This window comes from Ranitomeya variabilis, chromosome 8 (genome assembly GCF_051348905.1).
Source record: "Ranitomeya variabilis isolate aRanVar5 chromosome 8, aRanVar5.hap1, whole genome shotgun sequence".
NCBI classification, from domain to species: Eukaryota; Metazoa; Chordata; class Amphibia; order Anura; family Dendrobatidae; genus Ranitomeya; species Ranitomeya variabilis.
Genome location: NC_135239.1, coordinates 42267728 through 42292232, shown reverse-complemented (window position 1 = coordinate 42292232; position 24505 = coordinate 42267728). Strand labels below are relative to the sequence as shown.

At 46.0% G+C, this 24505-nt stretch overlaps 1 protein-coding gene across 1 annotated transcript in view; it reads left to right on the top strand.

Annotated features, from left to right (window-relative positions):
• The window catches only part of LOC143788294 (uncharacterized), an 84860-nt gene that overhangs the window by 16282 nt on the left and 44073 nt on the right, over nt 1–24505 (top strand). Inside the window, exons 6-13 of the mRNA XM_077277833.1 lie at nt 12202–12253; nt 12421–12487; nt 12572–12794; nt 19944–19995; nt 20162–20228; nt 20313–20535; nt 24135–24186; nt 24352–24418. Coding sequence (XP_077133948.1) covers nt 12202–12253; nt 12421–12487; nt 12572–12794; nt 19944–19995; nt 20162–20228; nt 20313–20535; nt 24135–24186; nt 24352–24418 — 803 coding nt within the window. The remainder of the gene's footprint in view (nt 1–12201; nt 12254–12420; nt 12488–12571; nt 12795–19943; nt 19996–20161; nt 20229–20312; nt 20536–24134; nt 24187–24351; nt 24419–24505) is intronic.

Here is a 24505-nt window from a genome sequence, read left to right as displayed (position 1 = left end):
TGCCTAATAATTTGGAACAGTGCATTTTGACGTTTTATTCATTTTGGAGATTATACTGTTATCATTGGGAGGTTTCTTCAATAAAATTTGATGTATACTCTAAAGGGTGATGACTTTTATTAGACTGACTGTCATTTGGACCGACCATTTAGGAAAATCCGAGAAAAATATAATTTGCATAATAATTTGGAACATAGTGTAATACAGCCCACCTCCCCATAGAATATAATGTAGCCCCATCAAAGCGTATGATGCAATCTTCCCTCATGAAATCTAATACAGCACCCCATAGAGTATAATGTAGCCCCCAAAAGAATATAATACAGCCCACCTCCCCATAGTATATAATGTAGCCCCCATAGAATATAATGCAGCCCCCCCATAGTATATAACACAGCCTCCCCCATAGAATATAATGTACCCCCATAGTATATAACACAGCCTCACCCATAGAATATAATGTACCCCCCATAGTATATAACACAGCCACATAGTATATAACTCAGCCTCCCTCATAGAATATAATATACCCCCCAATAGTATATAACACAGCCACATAGTATATAACACAGCCTCCTCCATAGAATATAATATACCCCCAAGAGTATATAACACAGCCCGCATAGTATATAACACAGCCCACATAGTATATAGCACAGCCTCATAGAATATAGCACAGCCCGCATAGTACATAACACAGCCCGCATAGTATATAACACAGCCCGCATAGTATATAACACAGCCCGCAAAGTATATAGCACAGCCCGCATAGTATATAGCACAGCTCGCATACTATATAACACAGCCCGCATAGTATATAGCACAGCCCGCATAGTATATAGCACAACCTGCATAGTATATAACACAGCCCGCATAGTATACAGCACAGCCCGCACAGTATACAGTACAGCCCGCATAGTATACAGCACAGCCCGCATAGTATACAGTACAGCCCGCATAGTATATAACACAGCCATCATACTATAAAGCACAGCCCACATAGTATATAACACAGCCCTCATAGTATATAACACAGCCCGCATAGTATACAGCACAGCCCGCATAGTATACAGTACAGCCCTCATAGTATATAACACAACCCGCATAGTATATAGCACAGCCCGCAGAGTATATAACACAGCTCTCATAGTATATAACACAGCCCGCATAGTATATAACATAGCCCGTATAGTATATAGCACAGCCCACATAGTATACAGCACAGCCTCCATAGTAAACAGCACAGCCCCCATAGAATACAGCACAGCCTGCATAGTATACAGCACAGCCCGCATAGTATACAGCACAGCCTGCATAGTATACAGCACAGCCCACATAGTATACAGCACGGCCTCATAGTATACAGCACAGCCTTATAGTATACAGCACAGCCTCATAGTATACAGCACAGCTTCTAAGTTTACAGCACAGCCTCATAGTATACAGCACAGCCCTCCCCGAGAATGGCAACACAGTCCAGTACTCACTGTTACAGTAAAAAAAACACACTCCTCACCTCTCCTCATGCCCGCGCTGCACCCTGCTCCTGTCTCAGCTGCTGCACTGCCTGTCACACAGTGAATGCGCGATGACGTCACCGCACACCCGCAGTGTCAGAGGTAGAGTGGGGAATGATGGGAGAAGGAGAGCCAGGTGACACTCTCTCCTCCATCATTGCTTTGAACTGTACCAGCAGACGCCGGTATAGTTCAATGTGGCGGGGGAGTCAACGCTGGCGGTATGCAGGCCCCCTGCCTCACAGGAGTCCCATAGTGGCTGCGTGATGTGCCGTTAGTTGGGGCCCCTGGTGGAGCGGGGGGCCCTAGGCAGATGCCTCCCCTAATGCCAACCCTGCCTGCAAGGGCCCCCTGGAGCCTCCAGGCCCCGATGCAACCACACCGGTTGAACTGGCGGTATGTCCGCCCATGATTACCACCACATAGTGACCCATCATTGGCAGCACCCCTCCATCATTTGCAGCCTCCCTCCATCATTTGTAGCCTCCATCCATCATTTGCAGCACTCCCTCCATCATTTGAAGCCTCCCTACATCATTTGTAGCACCACCCTCCATCATTTGCAGCCTCCCTCCATCATTTGTAGCCTCCATCCATCATTTGCAGCACTCCCTCCATCATTTGAAGCCTCCCTACATCATTTGTAGCACCACCCTCCATCATTGGCAGCCTCCCTCCATCATTTGCAGCCTCCCTCCATCATTAGCATCCCCCTCCCTCATTTGCAGCACCCCCTCCATCATTTGCAGCACCCCTCCATCATTTGCAGCACCCCGCTCCATCATTGGCAGCCTCCTTCCATCATTTGTAGCCTCCCTCCATCATTTGCAGCCTCCCTCCATCATTTGCAGCCTCCCTCCATCATTACCATCCCCTCCATCATTTGCAGCCTCCCTCCATCATTACCATCCCCTCCATCATTGGTAGCCCCCTCCATCATTGGCAGCCCCCTCCATCATTTGCAGCCCCCTTTTATCATTTGCAGCTCCCTCTCACCCATTGACTTCATTTTATAAAAAAAAAAAATTCTTCATACTTACCTCACAAGCAATCTCCAGCAGCGCAGCTCCTCTTGTTGTCATGGTAGACGCTATACCTGGAAGGAGCCCATACATTGTATCATTTTCAGCAGTGAATCAGCTAGAATGTATGGGCTGCTGAGAGGACCTGGAAGGAGCCCATACATTCTAGCACATTCACTACTGAGACAGCTAGAATGTATGGGCTGTAGTCAGGACCTGCAAGAAGCTCATACATTCTATCTACATCCATGTCACCTGACCAGTCCAGAAGTCCAGGGAGGGCGGAGGTGCGCAGCCGTGAAGGTAAAAGACGCACACAGCTCAGAGAAAGCTCCTGGGCCCCAGCGCCAACATGTGCGTCTGGGGGAGCGGCCCGGGGGCATTTGCCTCCCTGCCACCCAGTCCAGCTCGCCCCTGCACGAGATTGTGCCTGTCTCTGGATCTGGCGATAGCCTGAGCTCTGGTTACCAGTGGTTTACTATACACACGGGAGAGAAGTCTGTCCCGTCTCCTCTAAAAATAGAATTATTTCATTAATGAAAGATAAATGTATTTAAGTATTCTCTAATATTGGTATCTCATCACATTAGACTTTATTATTATTATTTATATATAGGGTTGAGCGAAACGGGTCGTTCATTTTCAAAAGTCGCCGACTTTTGGCAAAGTCGGCGTCTCATGAAACCGAGCCGATCCCAGCGTTGCATCGGCCATGCGGTACGCGACTTTCGCGCCAAAGTCGCGTTTCAATGACGCGAAAAGCGCCATTTCTCAGCCAATGAAGGTGAACGCAGAGTGTGGGCAGCGTGATGACATAGGTCCTGGTCCCCACCATCTTAGAGAAGGGCATTGCAGTGATTGGCTTGCTGTCTGCGGCGTCACAGGGGCTATAAAGGGGCGTTCCCGCCGACCGCTATCTCACTGCTGCTGATCTGAGCTTAGGGAGAGGTTGCTGCCGCTTCGTCAGAAGCAGGGATAGCGTTAGGCAGGGTCCATTAACCACCAAACCGCTTGTGCTGTAGCGATTTCCACTGTCCAACACCACCTTCGGTGTGCAGGGACAGTGGAAGCTACATTTTTTTTTTTTTCTCAGCGCTGTAGCTCATTGGGCTGCCCTAGAAGGCTCCCTGATAGCTGCATTGCTGTGTGTACGCCACTGTGCAAACCAACTGCTTTTTTCAAAGCACAAATCCTCTTGTTCCTTCCTTTCTGCACAGCTATCTTTTTTGTTTGTCCACACTTTTTATTTAATTTGTGCATCAGTCCACTCCTTATTGCTGCCTGCCATACCTGGCTGAGATTACTGCAGGGAGATAGTAATTGTAGGACAGTCCCTGTTTTTTTTTTTTTTTTGTGGGAGATTAAGATTGGCATTTCTGCTAGAGTGCCATCCCTGTGTGTGCCATCTCTCACTCAGTGGGCCATAGAAAGCCTATTTATTTTTTTGCTTGATTTGGGTTCTAAAATCTACCTGAAAAAAAATCACTACATCAATCAGTGGGAGAAAAATATTGGCCTCAGTCAGGGCTTGTGTGCCACTCCTGACTCCTGTGTGTGCCATCTCTCACTCAGTGGGCCATAGAAAGCCTATTTATTTTTTTGCTTGATTTGGGTTCTAAAATCTACCTGAAAAAAAATCACTACATCAATCAGTGGGAGAAAAATATTGGCCTCAGGGCTTGTGTGCCACTCCTGACTCCTGTGTGTGCCATCTCTCACTCAGTGGGCCATAGAAAGCCTATTTATTTTTTTGCTTGATTTGGGTTCTAAAATCTACCTGAAAAAAAATCACTACATCAATCAGTGGGAGAAAAATATTGGCCTCAGGGCTTGTGTGCCACTCCTGACTCCTGTGTGTGCCATCTCTCACTCAGTGGGCCATAGAAAGCCTATTTATTTTTTTTGCTTGATTTGGGTTCTAAAATCTACCTGAAAAAAAATCACTACATCAATCAGTGGGAGAAAAATATTGGCCTCAGGGCTTGTGTGCCACTCCTGACTCCTGTGTGTGCCATCTCTCAATGGGCCACAGAAAGCCTTTTTTTTTTTATTATTTGGTTTATAAATTGTCCCTGAAAAAAAACATTTTATCTTATTTGGTTTCTAAAGTCTCCCTGAAAAAAAATTAAAATAAAATAGGTGGGAGATTAATATTGACATTTGTGCATGAGTGACAGTCCTGCGTGTGTGGCATCTCTGTGATTTGGTGCCACAGAAAACAGAGTGTGTAACATTGGGCCTGATTTTCCTTGTGGTCTCACCGACCTGTAAAGGGATATTGAAATCATGCTGAAGTTATAGCTCACCGTGTAAGTTGTTTGACAGCAACAAATAAAGTTACTTTGGTTAAGTTTTTAAAACAATGAGGAAGTCTGGTGCAAGAGGTCGTGGCCGTGGGCGTTCATTGTCAGCTGGTAATGATGGTAGTGGTAGTGGAGCATCAGGTGGTCGTGGGGATAAAAATATTCCACCTAAGTCTGGAGCTGTGGAGCCAGGTTCGTCGTCTGGCTACACAAGGCCTCGAACGCTCTCTTTTCTGGGAGTAGGAAAACCGCTTTTAAAGCCGGAGCAGCAACAGCAAGTTTTGGCTTACCTTGCAGACTCAGCCTCTAGCTCTTTTGCCTCCTCGTCTGAAACTGGTAAATGTAAAAGCAGCGCGTCGCTTGTGGATGTTCACGGTCAGGGACAAGTCGCTTCCTTGTCCTCTTCAGCAATAACAACAACAAGAGAGAAGGATGTAGCAGGCGACACAACGGGTTACTCCATGGAGCTCTTTACACATACCGTCCCTGGCTTAGAAAGTGAAACACTTAACAGGCCATGCCCATTACAAGTAGATTCTGACATGGAGTGCACTGATGCACAGCCACAGCCAGAGTACTATGCTGCTCCTTTGACTCAGACCACAACATTGCCCTCTCAGGGTACTGATCCACAATCAGACCCTGATGAGACTATGTTGCCCCGCCACGAACGCTATACCACCGACCGACACGGTGACACAGACGAAGTTGCACACGAGCTCGAAGAGGAGGTAATAGATGACCCAGTTGTTGACCCCGATTGGCAGCCATTGGGGGAACAGGGTGCAGGCGGCAGTAGTTCAGAAGCAGAGGTGGAGGAGGGGCCGCAGCAGGCATCAACATCGCAACAGGTTCCATCTGCCGGGCCCGTATCTGGGCCAAAACGCGTGTCAAAGCCAAAACCTGTTGGAGGACAGCGTGGCCATCCGGTTAAAGCTCAGTCTGCAATCCCTGAAAAGGGATCCGATGCTAGCAAGAGTGCAGTCTGGCATTTTTTTAAACAACATCCAATTGATCAGCGCAAAGTCATCTGTCAAAAATGTTCAACTAGCTTAAGCAGAGGTCAGAATCTGAAAAGTCTCAATACTAGTTGCATGCATAGACACTTAATCACCATGCATTTTCAAGCCTGGACTAACTACCAAACGTCCCTTAAGGTTGTAGCACCCTCGGCCAATGAAGCTAGTCAGCAACGCAACATCCCTTCCGTCACTGTAAGGCCACCATTTTCCGCACCACCGGCAGTATCTGTGCAGGTTTCTTTGCCAGCCAAAAGCAGTCAGGGTCAGGGAATCACCAGTTTTGTAGGAGGAAATATTGCATCTAGGGCACCGGCGGAAACAATACCGTCTCCAACCGTCTCTCAGTCTGCCATGTCCACCGGCACACCCGAAAGTTCAACGATCTGCAGCTCTCCAGTCCAGCTCACCCTACATGAGACTCTGGTTAGAAAAAGGAAGTACTTATCCTCACATCCGCGTACACAGGGTTTTAACGCCCACATAGCTAGACTAATCTCGTTAGAGATGATGCCCTACCGGTTAGTTGAAAGCGAAGCTTTCAAAGCCCTGATGGAGTACGCTGAACCACGATACGAGCTACCCAGTCGACACTTTTTTCCAGAAAAGCCATCCCAGCCCTGCACCAGCATGTTAAACATCGCATCGTCCATGCACTCAGGCAATCTGTGAGTACAAAGGTGCACCTGACTACAGATGCATGGACCAGTAGGCATGGCCAGGGACGTTATGTGTCCATCACGGCACACTGGGTGAATGTGGTGGATGCAGGGTCCACAGGGGACATCAATTTCGGGACAGTTGTGCCTAGCCCACGGTCTAGGAAACAGTTGGCTGTAGGCGTTCGCACCCCCTCCTCCTCCTCCTCCTCGTCCTCCTGCAGAAGCGACAGCTCTTCCACAGACCGCAGTCGGCCAACCACTCCATCGGCAGATGACACTGTTGCACACCAGTTGTCCCATTATGGGCCAGCTACTGGCAAGCGTCAGCAGGCTGTATTGGCTATGAAGTGTTTGGGCGACAACAGACACACCGCGGAAGTTCTGTCCGAGTTCTTGCAACAAGAAACGCAGTCGTGGCTGGGCACAGTAGATCTTGAGGCAGGCAAGGTAGTGAGTGATAACGGAAGGAATTTCATGGCTGCCATCTCCCTTTCCCAACTGAAACACATTCCTTGCCTGGCTCACACCTTAAACCTGGTGGTGCAGTGCTTATTGAAAACTTATCCTGGGTTCTCCGACCTGCTCCTCAAAGTGCGTGGACTTTGCTCACATATCCGACGTTCGCCTGTACACTCCAGCCGTATGCAGACCTATAAGAGGTCTTTGAACCTTCCCCAGCATCGCCTAATCATAGACGTTGCAACAAGGTGGAACTCAACACTGCACATGCTTCAGAGACTGTGCCAACAGAGGCGGGCTGTTATGTTTTTGTGGGAGGATACACATACACGGGCAGGCAGTAGGATGGCAGACATGGAGTTGTCTGGTGTGCAGTGGTCGAAGATACAAGACATGTGTCAAGTCCTTCAGTGTTTTGAGGAATGCACACGGCTGGTTAGTGCAGACAACGCCATAATAAGCATGAGCATCCCCCTAATGTGTCTGCTGATGCAAAGTTTGACGCACATAAAGGATCAGGCGTCTGCACCAGAGGAAGAGGAAAGCCTTGATGACAGTCAGCCATTGTCTGGTGAGGGCAGTGAACAGGACGAGGTAGCGGGCGAAGAGGAGGTGGAGGACGAGGAGGATGATGGGGATGAGTATATTTTTAATGAGGAAGCTTTCCCGGGGGCACTGGAAATTGGTTGCGTGGCAAGGCCGGGTTCTGGTTTTTTGAGGGACACAAGGGACGTAGATTTGCCTGAAACTGCCCCTCAACCAATCACAACCGGAGATTTGACAACTGGAACTTTGGCCCACATGGCGGATTATGCCTTACGTATCCTAAAAAGGGACACACGCATTACGAAAATGATGAACGATGACGATTACTGGTTGGCCTGCCTCCTTGATCCACGCTATAAAGGCAAATTGCAAAATATTATGCCACATGAGAACTTGGAACTAATATTAGCAACCAAACAATCAACTCTTGTTGACCGTTTGCTTCAGGCATTCCCAGCACACAGCGCACGTGATCGTTCTCACACGAGCTCCAGGGGGCAGCAGACTAGGAGTGTTAGGGGTGCACACATCAGAAGTGGCGTTGGACAGAGGGGTTTTCTGACCAGGTTGTGGAGTGATTTTGCTATGACCGCAGACAGGACAGGTACTGCTGCATCAATTGAAAGTGACAGGAGACAACATTTGTCCAGTATGGTTACTAACTATTTTTCATCCCTTATCGATGTTCTCCCTCAACCGTCATTCCCATTTGATTACTGGGCATCAAAATTAGACACCTGGCCAGAATTGGCAGAATATGCATTGCAGGAGCTTGCTTGCCCGGCAGCTAGTGTCCTATCAGAAAGAGTATTCAGTGCTGCAGGTTCAATATTAACCGAAAAAAGGACTCATCTGGCTACCCAAAATGTTGATGATCTAACATTCATTAAAATGAACCACAACTGGATTTCGAAATCTTTTGCCCCACCTTGCCCGGCCGACACCTAGCTTTCCTATGAAAAGCTCTTGCCTGTGGACTACTGTGAATTACTTTTCTAATGTCTAATTTGCTGCAGCTGATTGTCCAGCATACGACATGTTTACACCTCCCTAAATGGCCAAACTCCCCACACGGGGCCGTGGTATCGCGACTTGGCGCAAGCACCCGTGAGACTGCTGTTTGTCTGAAGAGGTGGGTGTGCTCGCTTTTGGTCGACGGCATTGCTACTGGGTCCCTCATAGTACAATAAAGTGTCTCTGGCGGTGGTGGTGCGCACCCAACGTCAGACACACTGTTGTAACATGAGGGGCCCTGGGCCTGTACCGCCGGCCACAAGAGAGTTCACCCACCCCCAGGTCAAACATTGCTCTACCACTTCCACAGTTATCTCTCACACTTCCACCAATGTTTAGTCTATGCGCTGACATCCTTCCATTCCTGCCACTGACAATACCATTGTGTTGACATGTATGATGGTACTTAACATAGTCAGGGGCAGTGTCCTCTATTTACCACAGTAAATACTTTGCGCTAAATTAGTAGGTCTGAAACAACGCAGAGGATCCCACCCCTGAACCTAATGATTGCACCCTTTAGTGTTTTTGTTTTGTTTTAATGCGAGACATTCACATTTATTTGTTGTTTTGGACTACTAACTGGCAGACACTCATTACAATCGGCCTCCGTTGACCAGACCACTGCTGCCCGTGTACCCCTGGAACCAATTATAAAGTGCCTACAGCCAGCCCATTTTATTATGTTAGGCCTTCGAAGCCTGTCTGCGGTCCCTCCTTCCACTAGGCCTCCACTGACCAGACCACTGCTGCCCGTGTACCCCTGGAACCAATTATAAAGTGCCTACAGCCAGCCCATTTTATTATGTTAGGCCTTCGAAGCCTGTCTGCGGTCCCTCCTTCCACTAGGCCTCCACTGACCTGACCACTGCTGCCCGTGTACCCCTGGAACCTATTTTACAGTGCATAGAGCCTGCCCATTTTATTATGTTAGGCCTTCGAAGCCTGTCTGCGGTCCCTCCTTCCACTAGGCCTCCACTGACCTGACCACTGCTGCCCGTGTACCCCTGGAACCTATTTTACAGTGCATAGAGCCTGCCCATTTTATTATGTTAGGCCTTCGAAGCCTGTCTGCGGTCCCTCCTTCCACTAGGCCTCCACTGACCTGACCACTGCTGCCCCTGTACCCCTGGAACCTATTTTACAGTGCATAGAGCCTGCCCATTTTATTATGTTAGGCCTTCGAAGCCTGTCTGCGGTCCCTCCTTCCACTAGGCCTCCACTGACCTGACCACTGCTGCCCCTGTACCCCTGGAACCTATTTTACAGTGCATAGAGCCTGCCCATTTTATTATGTTAGGCCTTCGAAGCCTGTCTGCGGTCCCTCCTTCCACTAGGCCTCCACTGACCTGACCACTGCTGCCCGTGTACCCCTGGAACCTATTTTACAGTGCATAGAGCCTATTTTTTTATTTTATTTAATATTAATAAAGCCATGATGGACTACGCTGTACCACGCTATGAGCTACCCAGTTGACAATTCTTTTGCGAGAAAAGCCATCCCACCCCTCCACCAGCATGTTAAAGACCGCATTGTCCTTGCATTCTGTCAATCTGTGAGTCCAAAGGTACACCTGACAACAGACACATGGACCTGTAGGCATGGCCACGGAAGGTTACGTGTCCTTTGTGGCGCAATGGGTTAATGTATTGGATGCATGGTCCACACAGGGGACAGCCTGGTAAGTCTGTCTGCAGTCCCTAATTCAAGTTGTCCTCAAATTAATAAATCTGAGCTTCTACCTTCTGGCTCTCATTAAGTGTTGTTTTTTAAAAAATTGGTGGTTCCGGCCTACTAACGGTGTCTGCCCCTCCCTGGTGTTGTCCTCAACTGAATAAAGCTGAGCTTCTACCTTCTGGCTCTGATTAAGCAATTTTTTTTAAAAAAATTGGTGTTTATAATAATAATAATAATAATAATAATAATTTTTATTTATATAGCGCCAACATATTCCGCAGCGCTTTACAACTTATAGACATTACAGACAATAGACATTACAGCATAACAGAAATCACAGTTCAAAACAGATACCAGTAGGAATGAGGGCCTACTAACGGTGTCTGCCCCTGCCTGGTGTTGTCCTCAACTGAATAAAGCTAAGCTTCTACCTTCTGGCTCTCATTAAGTGCTGTTTTTTAAAAAAAATTGGTGGTTCCGGCCTACTAACGGTGTCTGCCCCTCCCTGGTGTTGACCTCAACTGAATACAGCTGAGCTTCTACCTTCTGGCTCTTATTAAGCTTTTTTTTTTTTTTTAATTGATGGATGGGGCCTAATACCTCTGTTTGCTGCTCCCTGGTGTTTGTCCTCAACTGAATAAAGCTGAGCTTCTACCTTCTGGCTCTCATCAAGTGCTGTTTTTTAAAAAATTGGTGGTTCCGGCCTACTAACGGTGTCTGCCCCTCCCTGGTGTTGACCTCAACTGAATACAGCTGAGCTTCAACGTTCTGGCTCTTTTTAAGTGCTGTGTTTTTAAAAATAGGTGGTTATGGGCCTACTAACGGTGTCTGCCCCTGCCTGGTGTTGCCCTCAACTGAATAAAGCTGAGCTTCAACCTTCTGGCTTTTGGCCTACAGTAGCAAATATTAAACTGCATTTGGCCTATTAGTGTGTTTGGGCCCTTAAAACAGTGTCTGCTGCTCCTGGGTTTGCTACTCCACTCAACAAAGCAATGCCGCCTGTTTAGTCCTGTTACCAATTTTGAACTGCATTTAGCCTACTTTATTCTTTGGCCCTATATCTGTTTCCTCCTCATCCTGCCCATTCCCCAGCCACTGCTAGATGAGTCTGCTGGTACATTGACCTAGACCACTACATTCCCCTTGCACTCTACACAGCCAGAATCTGACCCTGCTGAAAGTAAGGTTCCCCTTCCCGCATGTTATACCACCTTACACAGGGACAAAGAGGAAGGTGCAGATGAAAGTGCAGGTTCCTTCATCAGGTGGGGGGGCATACTCGTTGGCGACGTCACTGGCACAGGGCCCCCCAGAGTACGCAAAAGTGTCGCTGCTGGTGGGAGGCGCCCCCGCCATGCAAACACACCGCTGTACTTTGAGGGGCCCTGTGCCAGTGCCAATGCCAACGAGGGGGCCTCCCTGCTTGCTTAGGATCACAGCACTTGCAAACTTGACATACTTACCTCTCACTGCTCCACCGCCGTGACGTAGTCCACGTTTCCTGGGCCCACTAAAAGCTTGAACCAGCCCTACCCTCCACAACTTTTGCAAAATGACCCCCAAGCTCCAATGCCCAACTATTATTATAAAGTTAATTAAGATTGACAAGCTTCAGAAACAAGAGTGGATGTTTTTGGCATTAAAATGGGCACTGTAGGTGTTTTCCTGGCCTCCACTCACTGCCGACTATGCTTCCCCATTGACTTGCATTGGGTTTCGTGTTTCGGTCGATCCCCGACTTTTAGCGATAATCGGCCGACTGCACTCGACTCGACTCTGGACAAAGTCGGGTTTCACAAAACCCGACTCGATCTTAAAAAAATGAAAGTCGCTCAACCCTATTTATATATACTTTGACCTCTTCCATTATGACCTATACAGTTCACTGCTCAATGTGAATGGAGTCAGATCTTAGAGAATAGAACATAAACCTGTAATTACGATAACTTCATCTCATAGAATTATTCCCATTTTGTTGCAGTGATGGCATCTTGTACAACAACTGCAAAAGATTTACCGGGATCTTCTGCAGAGTAAGATTTCTTTTCTTTTTCTTCAAGAGATTGCATTAGAAAAATAGGCTTTTTTTGCAGCAACACAGCCACTCTTGTATATGAGATAAGTCTGATATTGCAGTTTAGACACGAATACGTACTTATGTTATAATTTTTTTTTTACTAAAATTATATTTCTTTTGCAGTGTTTTGTGTCCAGCTGACTGTCTTACAAATGGAGGAACTGTTTGGGGAACTGATGTGTATACAAATGTAAGATGAATGCAAAATTGTTATCCTTTGTTATCTAATAATATAATGAAGGTAATCAATTATTGAATCTATAATATTTCTTAGGATTCCTCCATATGTCGAGCAGCGATCCATGCTGGAAAAATACCCAATGATGGAGGACAAGTCTCAGTGCACAAGACACCAGGTGAGGCCAGTTACACTGGATCTACAAGAAATGGGATTTCCACCAAGAACTTTGGAGCATGGCCTGGATCTTTTACATTTGTTACCTCAACAAGTACAGTGACTCCGGAACCAACAGAAGGAATATCACAAAGACTTCCAGGTATTGTACAGATAATTTTTGGTTCAAAAGTATCGCCATGGAAAATGTTACCCAGTGAATTGTGGCAGAATAATTTTTGTAATGTGCATTCTTCTATGCAATGAAAAGCACACATGCCACAGGTGAGTTTGAATGAGTGAACTGCATCACTAATCAAAGCTCGGAGGCTACTGGATGTGTGCATGGGGGTTGGGCAAAAGGAGGGTGAAAAAGAAAAGTGAATAACTGCAGGCACAAGCTCTGATGAGTGAACTGCACCACTAATCAAAGCTCGGAGGCTACTGGATGTGCACATGGGGGTGGCGCAAAATGAGGTGAAAAAGAAAAGTGGAAAACAGCAGGCACAAGTGCTGATTGGTGAACTGCGTCACCAATAGTGTTGAGCATTCCGATACTGCAAGTATCGGGTATCGGCCGATACTTGCTGTATCGGAATTTCCGATACCGAGATCCGATACTTTTGTGGTATCGGGTATCGGAACAACATTAATGTAATAATGTGTAAAAAAGAGAATTAAAATAAAAAATATCGCTATACTCACCTGTCCGACGCAGCCGGGACCTCAGCGAGGGAACCGGCAGCGTTGTTTGTTTAAATTTCGCGCTTTTACTTGGTTACGTGAAGTCCCGGCTTGTGATTGGTCAGGGCGGCCATGTTGCCGGGACGCGGACCAATCACAGCAAGCCGTGACGAAATTACGTCACGGCTTGCTGTGATTGGTCCGCGTCCCGGCAACATGGCCGCCATTAACCAATCACAAGCCGTGACGTCACGGGAGGCTGGACATGCGCGTATTTTGAAAAGCGCGCATGTCCAGCCTCCAGTGACGTCCCGGCAACATGGCCGCCATTAACCAATCACAAGCCGGGACGTCACGGGAGGCTGGACATGCGCGTATTTTGAAAAGCGCGCGTGTCCAGCCTCCAGTGACGTCCCGGCAACATGGCCGCCATTAACCAATCACAAGCCGGGACGTCACGGGAGGCTGGACATGCGCGTATTTTGAAAAGCGCGCGTGTCCAGCCTCCAGTGACGTCCCGGCAACATGGCCGCCATTAACCAATCACAAACCGGGACGTCACGGGAGGCTGGACATGCGCGTATTTTGAAAAGCGCGCGTGTCCAGCCTCCAGTGACGTCCCGGCAACATGGCCGCCATTAACCAATCACAAGCCGGGACGTCACGGGAGGCTGGACATGCGCGTATTTTGAAAAGCGCGCGTGTCCAGCCTCCAGTGACGTCCCGGCAACATGGCCGCCATTAACCAATCACAAGCCGGGACGTCACTGGAGGCTGGACACGCGCGCTTTTTAAAATACGCGCGTGTCCAGCCTCCCGTGACGTCACGGCTTGTGATTGGTTAATGGCGGCCATGTTGCCGGGACGCGGACCAATCACAGCAAGCCATGACGTAATTTCGTCACGGCTTGCTGTGATTGGTCCGCGTCCCGGCAACATGGCGCCGTGACCAATCATAAGCCGGGACGTCACTGGAGGCTGGACACGCGCGCTTTTCAAAATACGCGCATGTCCAGCCTCCCGTGACGTCACGGCTTGTGATTGGTTAATGGCGGCCATGTTGCCGGGACGCGGACCAATCACAGCAAGCCGTGACGTAATTTCGTCACGGCTTGCTGTGATTGGTCCGTGTCCCGGCAACATGGCCGCCCTGACCAATCACAAGCCGGGACTTCACGTAACCAAGTAAAAGCGCGAATTTTAAACAAACAACGCTGCCGGTTCCCTCGCCGAGGTCCCGGCTGCGTCGGAGGGTGAGTATAGCGATATTTTTTATTTTAATTCTTTCTTTTACACATTTATATGGATCCCAGGGCCTGAAGGAGAGTTTCCTCTCCTTCAGACCCTGGGAACCATCAGGAATACCGTCCGATACTTGAGTCCCATTGACTTGTATTGGTATCGGGTATCGGTATCGGATTGGATCCGATACTTTGCCGGTATCGGCCGATACTTTCCGATACCGATACTTTCAAGTATCGGACGGTATCGCTCAACACTACTCAACACTAGTCACCAATCAACGCTTGGCAGCTGCTGGATGTGCGCACGGGTCGGCGCAAAGGGGGATGAAAAAGAAAAGTGGATAACAGCAAGCACGATTGCTGATCGATGAACTGCATCACCAAACGCTCAGTGGCTGCTGCATGTGACCACGAGGTTGGTGCAAAGAGGGGTGGAGGAGGGTAAAATGAGGAGGAAGAGGGAAGGGGGTTAGCAGGGGATTGGAGTGGATGAGGAAAGATCGGGCAGGGATCAGGGATCAAAACACTTACAATTGTTGTATCTCTTCTTTCTTCTGTCTTGTCTTCTCTGTTAATTTTTCTTCTTTCTTCAGCAGGGATTGTGGTGTCACAGGCTTCTGTGGCACCACAAGGCCCAGCACAGCAGCAGATCCTGTAGTGTGACCGCACTGCAGAAATCCTCAGCTACTGTGAGGACCTGCAGCGCAGTCACAGACAGGTCACAGAGCAGTCATACCCCTGCTGTGCCCTGTCATTGGTGCGATCGATGATGACATCGATCACACCATTCAGAGCTGGCCCTGGCGATGCTGACATTGCCAGGCAACAGCATAGGATCGGAGCTCACAGCTCCGATCCTAGGCAGGTTACATCCAGGGCACAGCCAGGTCACAGCATGGTTACACCGCGCCTGTGATTGGCGCGATCGATGTAATCATTTATCACGCCAATCAGCTTGTCCAGGTCATGTCTGACATTGCTAGGCACCAGCCTAGGATCGGTGCTCTTACATCTCTGATAATAGGTAGGTCACAGGCAGGGCACAGTGCGGTCACAATGCGGCTGTGCGCTGCGATTGGCACAATCGATGTAATCGTCGATCGTGCCAATCAGAGTCCATTCAAGCGATGCCTGGCATTGCCAGGTACCAGCCTAGGATCGAGTATCCTGGAGCACTGATCCTAGGCTGGGACATCAGTGTTTCATGCAATCTGATTGCCTGAAACACAGAAATTATATGATTGGCTGTTCAGAATAGAACAGCCAATCACAGCGATCGTGGTTGCGGGAGGGTGGTGATACCCCCCAGAATGACGGCACCATCTACCCAGAGGTAAGATGGCGCTGGAATTTTAATGCGATCATTGCGACTTTGGTCGCAGTGTTGCATTAAAAAAATGACGTAATATTCCGTCCATGGTCAAATAGGCCCAGGTCTCATGGACGTGATATTACGTCCCATGGCAGAAAAGGGTTAGTGTGCTCAGCAATCCTAACTTTCAACTTGCGAGAAGTGCAGCCAATGTATTGCATGTCGCACAAGGAGCACATGGCTGAATACATTACATGTGTTGTGTTGCGGTTTATGAAAGTTGCAATGTCATATGTGCGTTTGAGATCTGAAGATGAGAACTCTGATGTCTTGTTCATATATTTGCACAAACTACATCTATTCTGTCTACATTTATAATTGCCTTTATACGACAGCCATGTGCTGGTATTTTTGTTCCCATGACTGTGAAACATGCGAGGTGATAAGAGGTTGCCAAGGATAATGGCTCTGCGAGCTGTGAAGTTCACCCCAGAAGATAGTATTTTAGACAGGACTTCATCTTGGTATAGTAGTGGGTAGGGTTGAGCGAAACGGGTCGGCCATTTTCAGAAGTCGCCGACTTTTGGCAAAGTCGGGTTTCATGAAACCCGACCCGACCCCTGTGTGGGGTCGGCCATGAGGTCGGCGATCTTCTGAATCTGGTATCGGAATTCCGATACCGAGTTCCGATATGTTTGCGATATCGGGAATCGGTATCGGAATCCATATTTAAGTGTAAAATAAAGAATCAAAATAAAAAATATTGATATACTCACCCTCGGATGTCACGTGACCGCTCCGCGACCAATCACAGGCCGCGAACGTCATCTAAGGACTTTCAAGGGCTCATTCTTATGAACGGAAGCTGGCGGTTAGTACCAGGGCGCGTCCGAGGGTGAGCATATCAATATTTTTTATTTTGATTCTTTATTTTACACATTAATATGGATCCCAGGGCCTGAAGGAGAGTTTCCTTTCCTTCAGACCCTGGGAACCATAGTATCCCATTGCACTGCATTGGGTTTCGTGTTTCGGCCGACCCCGACCCCGACTTTTTTATAGGATCGGCCGATTTCACTCGACCCGACTTTTGAGAAAGTCGGGTTTCGTGAAACCCGACCCGATCCTATAAAAATAAAAGTCGCTCAACCCTAGTAGTGGGAGATTTTTTTGAATAATATTTAAGATATCATATAAATTAGAGCTTACAGTGCCTTGAGAAAGTATTCGGCCCCCTGGAACTTTTCAACCTTTTCCCACATATCATGCTTCAAACATAAATTTTTGTGGAAATTCAAAAACTGAAAAGTGGGGCGTGCAATATTATTCGGCCCCTTTAACTTAATACTTTGTTGTGCTACCTTTTGCTGCGATTACAGCTGCAAGTCGCTTGGGGTATGTCTCTATCAATTTTATACATTGAGAGACTAAAATTCTTGCCCATTCTTCCTTGGCAAACAGCTGGAGCTCAGTGAGGTTTGATGGAGATCGTTTGTGAACAGCAGTTTTCAGCTCTTTCCACAGATTCTCGATTGGATTGAGGTCTGGACTATGACTTGTCCATTCTAACACCTGGATACGTTTATTTGTGAACCATTCCATTGTAAATTTTGCTTTATGTTTGGGATCATTTTCTTGTTGGAAGACAAATCTCCGTCCCAGTCTCAGGTCTTTTGCAGACTCCAGCAGGTTTTCTTCAAGAATGGTCCTGTATTTGGCTCCATCCATCTTCCCATCAATTTTAACCATCTTCCCTGTCCCTGCTGAAGAAAAGCAGGCCCAAACCATGATGCTGACACCACCATGTTTGACAGTGGGGATGGTGTGTTCAGGGTGATGAGCTATGTTGCTTTTACGCCAAACATATCGTTTGGCATTGTTGCCAAAAAGTTTGATTTTGGTTTCATCTGACCAGAGCACCTCCTTCCCCATGTTTGGTGTGTCTACCAGGTGGCTTGTTGCAAATTTTAAACAACACTTTTTATGGATATCTTTGAGAAATGGTTTTCTTCTTGCCACACTTCCATAAAGGCCAGATTTGTGCAGTGTACGACTGATTGTTGTCCTATGGACAGACTGTCCCACCTCAGCTGTAGATCTCTGCAGTTCATCCAGAGTGATCATGGGCCTCTTGGCTGCATCTCTGATCAGTTTTCTCTTTGTTTGAGATGAAAGTTTAGAGGGATGACCGGGTCTTGGTAGATTTGCAGTGGTATGATACTCTTCCATTTCAATATGATCGCTTGCACAGTGCTCCTTGGGATGTTTAAAGTTTTGGAAATCATTTTGTATCCAAATCCGGCTTTAAACTTCTCCACAACAGTATCACGGACCTGCCTGTTGTGTTCCTTGGTCTTCATGATGCTCTCTGTGCTTCAAACAGAACCCTGAGACTATCACAGAGCAAGTGCATTTATATGGAGACTTGATTACACACAGGTGGATTATATTTAATCCTGGCTGTAAATTTTTTTAACCCTTTCAGATGGATTTACAGCGTGGGACGTGACTGAGCACTGGAAAGGTATGGGATATTGTTGCTTTTTTCTTTTTTTTCTTTTACAGAACGAGGGTCTTCAATTGGATTGAGACTGTAATAAACTATTACAACACCCTGTGTCTTTATTTCAATAAAATACTTTTTTCCTAATGTGTGTGTGTTTTATTAACCATTTACTAGTATTGGATTAATAATGGATAGATGTCTTATTGACACCTCTCCATTATTAACCAGGCTTAATGTGACCTTACAATAGCAAGGTGGCATTAACCCTTTATTACCCCATATCCCACCGCTACAGGGGAGTGGGAAGAGAGAGGCTAAGTGCCAGAATAGGCGCATCTACCAGATGTGCCTTTTCTGGGGTGGCTGGGGGCAGATGTTTTTAGCCAGGGGGGGGGCAATAACCATGGTCCCTCTCTAGGCTGTTAATATCTGCCCTCAGTCACTGGCTTTCCCACTCTGGCGGAGAAAATTGCGCGGGAGCCCACACCAGTTTTTTCCATGAATTAACCCTTTATTTTAACTGCTAGTGCCCCCAAATTTTGCACACACAATACTAACATTAGTAGTGAGGAATATGCAAAAAAAGGATATGAAATGGTTTACTCTATGTAACCATGTCTCATATCCTGTCGGGTTTGGGAAGGAGATAGCAAAAGCCAGCAATTGAATTACTGGCTTTTCTGCTATCGAGCGCTGCATTAAATATAAATATATATGTGTCTCACTGACATATATATAGAGAGAGAGAGACTGTATATATGTTTTCACGAATATTTGAGCCCATGGATCCATTCTATGTCCATTTTGCAAGCCAGCGAGAAAATCTCGCCGTACGGATGCCATATGGATTACATACGGAGGTTTACATGCGCAAAATACGCTGACACACCCTGTCTACGGATGACATACGGATCACTGTTTTGGGATCATTTCTGCACATTACGCATGTAAAATACGGACCGTATTTCCCTACGCTGAGTGTGACGCCGGCCTTAGTTAACACCATATAGAGAGAACACGTGCTCTATGGGACATATATAATCACGTCTCTTAGGAGGGGGGGGCGGTCACGTGAGGCCTGTCACCTTGGGCCTTCTCTCCTTCATTCTCCATGGACTTCAGACTACTCACAAAGGAATGAACAGCTGGTAGCCATGATGACTTCTACTCCATGACAGACAGATGCCTTTTACCATCTCAGGAAAGATGAGGAACAAATGGACAATCTGTTCGTAACTATTCACCTAATTTATGTTTTGCTGCAATGTGGTTTATCTGTGGAAAATCCAATAAACCACTACATTTTTTATGAAAATATCATTACATTTTTCTTTAAGAGTATTGCATCTGGTAAAGAGTCCGGATTAAATAAATGTGTGAAATAAGCATATTTAACAGTATCTCATCACATTAGACTTAATTATTATTTATATATTCTTTGACCTCTTCCATTATGACCTATACAGTTCACTGCTCAATGTGAATGGAGTCAGATCTTACAGAATAGAACATAAACCTGTAATTACAATAACTTCATCTTATAGAGTTATTCCCATTTTGTTGCAGTGATGGCATCTTGTACAACAACTGCAAAAGATTTACCGGGATTTTCTGCAGAGTAAGATTTCTTTTCTTTTTCTTCAAGAGATTGCATTAGAAAAATAGGCTTTTTTTGCAGCAACACAGCCACTCTTGTATATGAGATAAGTCTGATATTGCAGTTTAGACACAAATACATACTTACTTTATAATTTTTTTTTACTAAAATTATATTTCTTTTGCAGTGTTTTGTGTCCAGCTGACTGTCTTACAAATGGAGGATCTGTTTGGGGAACTGATGTGTATACAAATGTAAGATGAATGCAAAATTGTTATCCTTTGTTATCTAATAATATAATGAAGGTAATCAATTATTGAATCTATAATATTTCTTAGGATTCCTCCATATGTCGAGCAGCTGTCCATGCTGGAAAAATACCCAATGATGGAGGACAAGTCTCAGTGCACAAGACACCAGGTGAGGCCAGTTACACTGGATCTACAAGAAATGGGATTTCCACCAAGAACTTTGGAGCATGGCCTGGATCTTTTATATTTGTTACCTCAACAAGCACAGTGACTCCGGAACCAACAGAAGGAATAACACAAAGACCTCCAGGTATTGTACAGATAATTTTTGGATCAAAAGTATCGCCATGGAAAATGTTACCCAGTGAATTGTGGCAGAATATTTTTTTTTAATGTTAATTCTTCTATGCAATGAAAACTAGACATGCGGCAGGTGAGTCTGAATGAGTGAACTGCGTCACTAATCAAAGCTCGGAGGCTGCTGGATGTGTGCACGGGGGTGACGCAAAAGGAGGGTATAAAAGAAAAGTGAATAACTGCAGGCACAAGCTCTGATGAGTGAACTGCACCACTAATCAAAGCTCGGAGGCTACTGGATGTGCGCACGGGGGTGGCATAAAATTCGGTGAAAAATAAAATTGGAAAACAGCAGGCACAAGTGCTGATTGGTGAACTGCGTCACCAATCAACGCTCGGCTGCTGCTGGATGTGAGCACGGGGTTGGTGCAAAGGTGGGTGGAGGAGGGTAAAAAGAGGAAGAAGAGGGAAGGGGGTTAGCAGGGGGTTGGAGTGGATGAGGTGAGATTGGACAGGGATTAAAACACTTACAATTATTGTATCTCTTCTTTCTTCTGTTTTGTCTTCTCTGTTCTTTGTTCTTCTTTCTTCAGAAGGGATTGTGGTGTCACAGGCTTCTGTGGTACCACAAGGCCCAGCACAGCAGCAGATCCTGTAGTGTGACCGCACTGCAGAAATCCTCAGCTACTGTGAGGACCTGCAGCGCAGTCACAGACAGGTCACAGAGCAGTCATACCCCTGCTGTGCCCTGTCATTGGTGCGATCGATGATGACATCGATCACACCATTCAGAGCTGGCCCTGGTGATGCTGACATTACCAGGCAACAGCATAGGATTGGAGCTCACAGCTCTGCTCATAGGTAGGTCACTTCCAGAGCACAGCCAGGTTACAGAGCGGTTACCCTGCGGCTGTGCCCTGTGATTGGCGTAATCATTTATCACGCCAATCAACTCATCCAGGCCATGTCTGGCATTGCTAGGCACCAGCCTAGGATCGGTGCACTTACAGCTCCTATAATAGGTAGGTCACAGGCAGGGCACAGCGCGGTCACAATGCGGCTGTGCGCTGTGATTGGCGCGATCGGTGGAATCATAGATCGCATCAATCAGAGTCCGTTCAGGCGATGCCTGGCATTGCCAGGCTCCAGCCTAGGATCGGTGCTCCTGGAGCCTAAAACACTGAAAAATTATGCGATTGGCTGTTCAGAATTGAACAGCCAATTACAGCGATCGTGGTTGCAGGAGGGTGGTGACACCCCCCCAGAATGATGGCACCATCTACCCAGCGGTAAGATGGCGATGGAATTTTAATGCGATCACTGCGACTTCAGTCGCAGTGTCGCATTAAAAAAATTACGTAATATTCCATCCATGGTCAAACCATGGACGTGATATTACATCCAATGGCAGAAAACGGTTAATGTGCTCAGCAATCCTAACTTTCAACTTGCAAGAAGTGCAGCCAATGGACTGCATGTCGCACAAGGAGCACATGGCTGAATATATTACATGTGTTGTGTTGCGGTTTATGAAAGTTGCAATGTCATATGTGCGTTTGAGATCTGAGGATGAGAACTCTGATGTCTTGTTCATATATTTGCACAAACTACATCTATTCTGTCTACATTTATAATTACCTTTACACGACAGCCATGTGCTGGTATTTTTGTTCCCATGACTGTGAAACATGTGAGGTGATAAGAGTTTGCCAAGGATAACGGCTCTGCGAGCTGAGAAGTTCACGCCAGAAGATAGAATTTTAGACAGGACTTCATCTTGGTATAGTAGTGGGAGATTTTTTTGAATAATATTTAAGATATCATAGTAATTAGACCTTATAAGTGGTGGTAATTGTGATACCATTAGAAGAATGTCTCTGCCTCTTTTTTAGTGCCACTTTTTTACCATACAGGAGATTGTGCCTGTCTCTGGAGCTGAGGATAGCCTGAGCTCTGGTTACCAGTGGTTTACTATACCCACAGGAGAGAAGTCTGTCCTCTCTCCTCCAATAATACTTATTTCCTTCATGAAAGATAAATGGATTTAAAGGAAAGGTGCCACCAGTTTTCTTGTAGTTTGTTTTTTTGTGAAATTCAGCTTAAAATAGTTATTAAAATGTATCAATGCAATGTTTGCCCTGTTTGCAAACATTTCTATATGAAAAATATTATATGAAATAGAAAATTTACACTGGCGTGTCGCACCAGATATGGGAGGGAGAAGGAAAGGAAACTCAGAAGCGGCTGATGTTGTAAAACAGGTTCTGTGTTGTTACCTGTAAGTAGTAAAAATGGAAATAGATAATCTGAAACACCGCGCTAAACTGAGTTGAAATCAAACTATGGTACGTGCAAAAAATATGCAGATATTATATACAGAATTGTTGTAGATAAGGCTATGAAGTACTCACTTGTACTGTTAATGGTATTCTGTCCGTGTATAACGAGTGGAACAGACCAAATGACTCAGTGAGTAAGTGGAGTGGCTAAAAAATGAGAAATAACAATTATTAAACTGTAGGGCCTTAAACTGATACCCGGCTGGGTTTGCACGTACCATAGTTTGATTTCAACTCAGTTTAGCGCGGTGTTTCAGAATATCTATTTCCGAAAAATATTATATATTTACCACTAGGGGTTTTAGACCTCAAGCATCTATAGTGAGACTTACCAGCTTTGCTGAGATCACCATTTTCCTCCCCTTTTGGGTGATCTAGTATACCTGGGGCAGAATGAAGAGTAGCATCACAGGGCAGTGTCATTTTGTGGGTGACTGCCCTGTTATCTGCTATCACCAGCAGTTACTGTGTCTCTCTCTCCCATCAGTCTCTCTCACCCAGATTACATGATTCTCCCACCCCCTCCACAATGTCTGGCCATTCACTGCAGACCTGGAGGTCCTTATCTTATCTTAGGAAAGGATCAATCACAGCTCCTGCCAAGCAGCTGACAGCTCCTGCTCCAACAATGCTAATAGTTCATTGTTCCTTTTTAATGTTTCTGATATTCTGCCAGTGCTTTTCACCTGCATTTTACTACTGTCAGCTCTCAATCTAGGATCTCTTCTGCTGGAAGGTGTACTGCTTATGCAAGCAGATCCGTGGACTCCATGAATATGGCAGCAGAACACTCCCACAACTGTGCAACCCACAGAGGCATGCCCCCAGTTCACAGCAGTGACAGTTCTATTACAATAGATAGGGTCGGCATCATCTGTTATCTCCTATGACCATGGGGTGCCGTATTACAATACTGATAGTGTCGTGCTGCTACTGTGAAAGCAAGTTGTCAGCCCCCAGTGCCTTCTTTAAACTCCTATAAAAGATGAAATATGTTTCAAATGCACTCAAAACTTGGTTATAAAAGCATGTTATGCTACATTACATGGATTTATTAATGATCTACAAACGCGGTACCTTCCCTTTAAGTAATCTCTAATATTGGTATCTCATCACATTAGACTTTATCATTATTTATGTATACTGTGACCTCTTCCATTATGACCTATACAGTTCACTGCTCAATGTGAATGGAGTCAGATCTTAGAGAATAGAACATAAACCTGTAATTACAATAACTTCATCTCATAGAATTATTCCCATTTTGTTGCAGTGATGGCATCTTGTACAACAACTGCAAAAGATTTACCGGGATCTTCTGCAGAGTAAGATTTCTTTTCTTTTACTTCAAGGGATTACATTAGAAAAATAGGCTTTTTTGCAGCAACACAGCCACTCTTGTATATGAGATAAGTCTGATATTGCAGTTCAGACACAAATACGTACTTACATTATAATTTTTGTTTACTAAAATTATATTTATTTTGCAGTGTTTTGTGTCCAGCTAACTGTCTTACAAATGGAGGATCTGTTTGGGGAACTGATGTGTATACAAATGTAAGATGAATGCAAAATTGTTAGCCTTTGTTATCTAATAATAATACAATGAAGTTAATCAATTATTGTATCTATAATTTCTCTTAG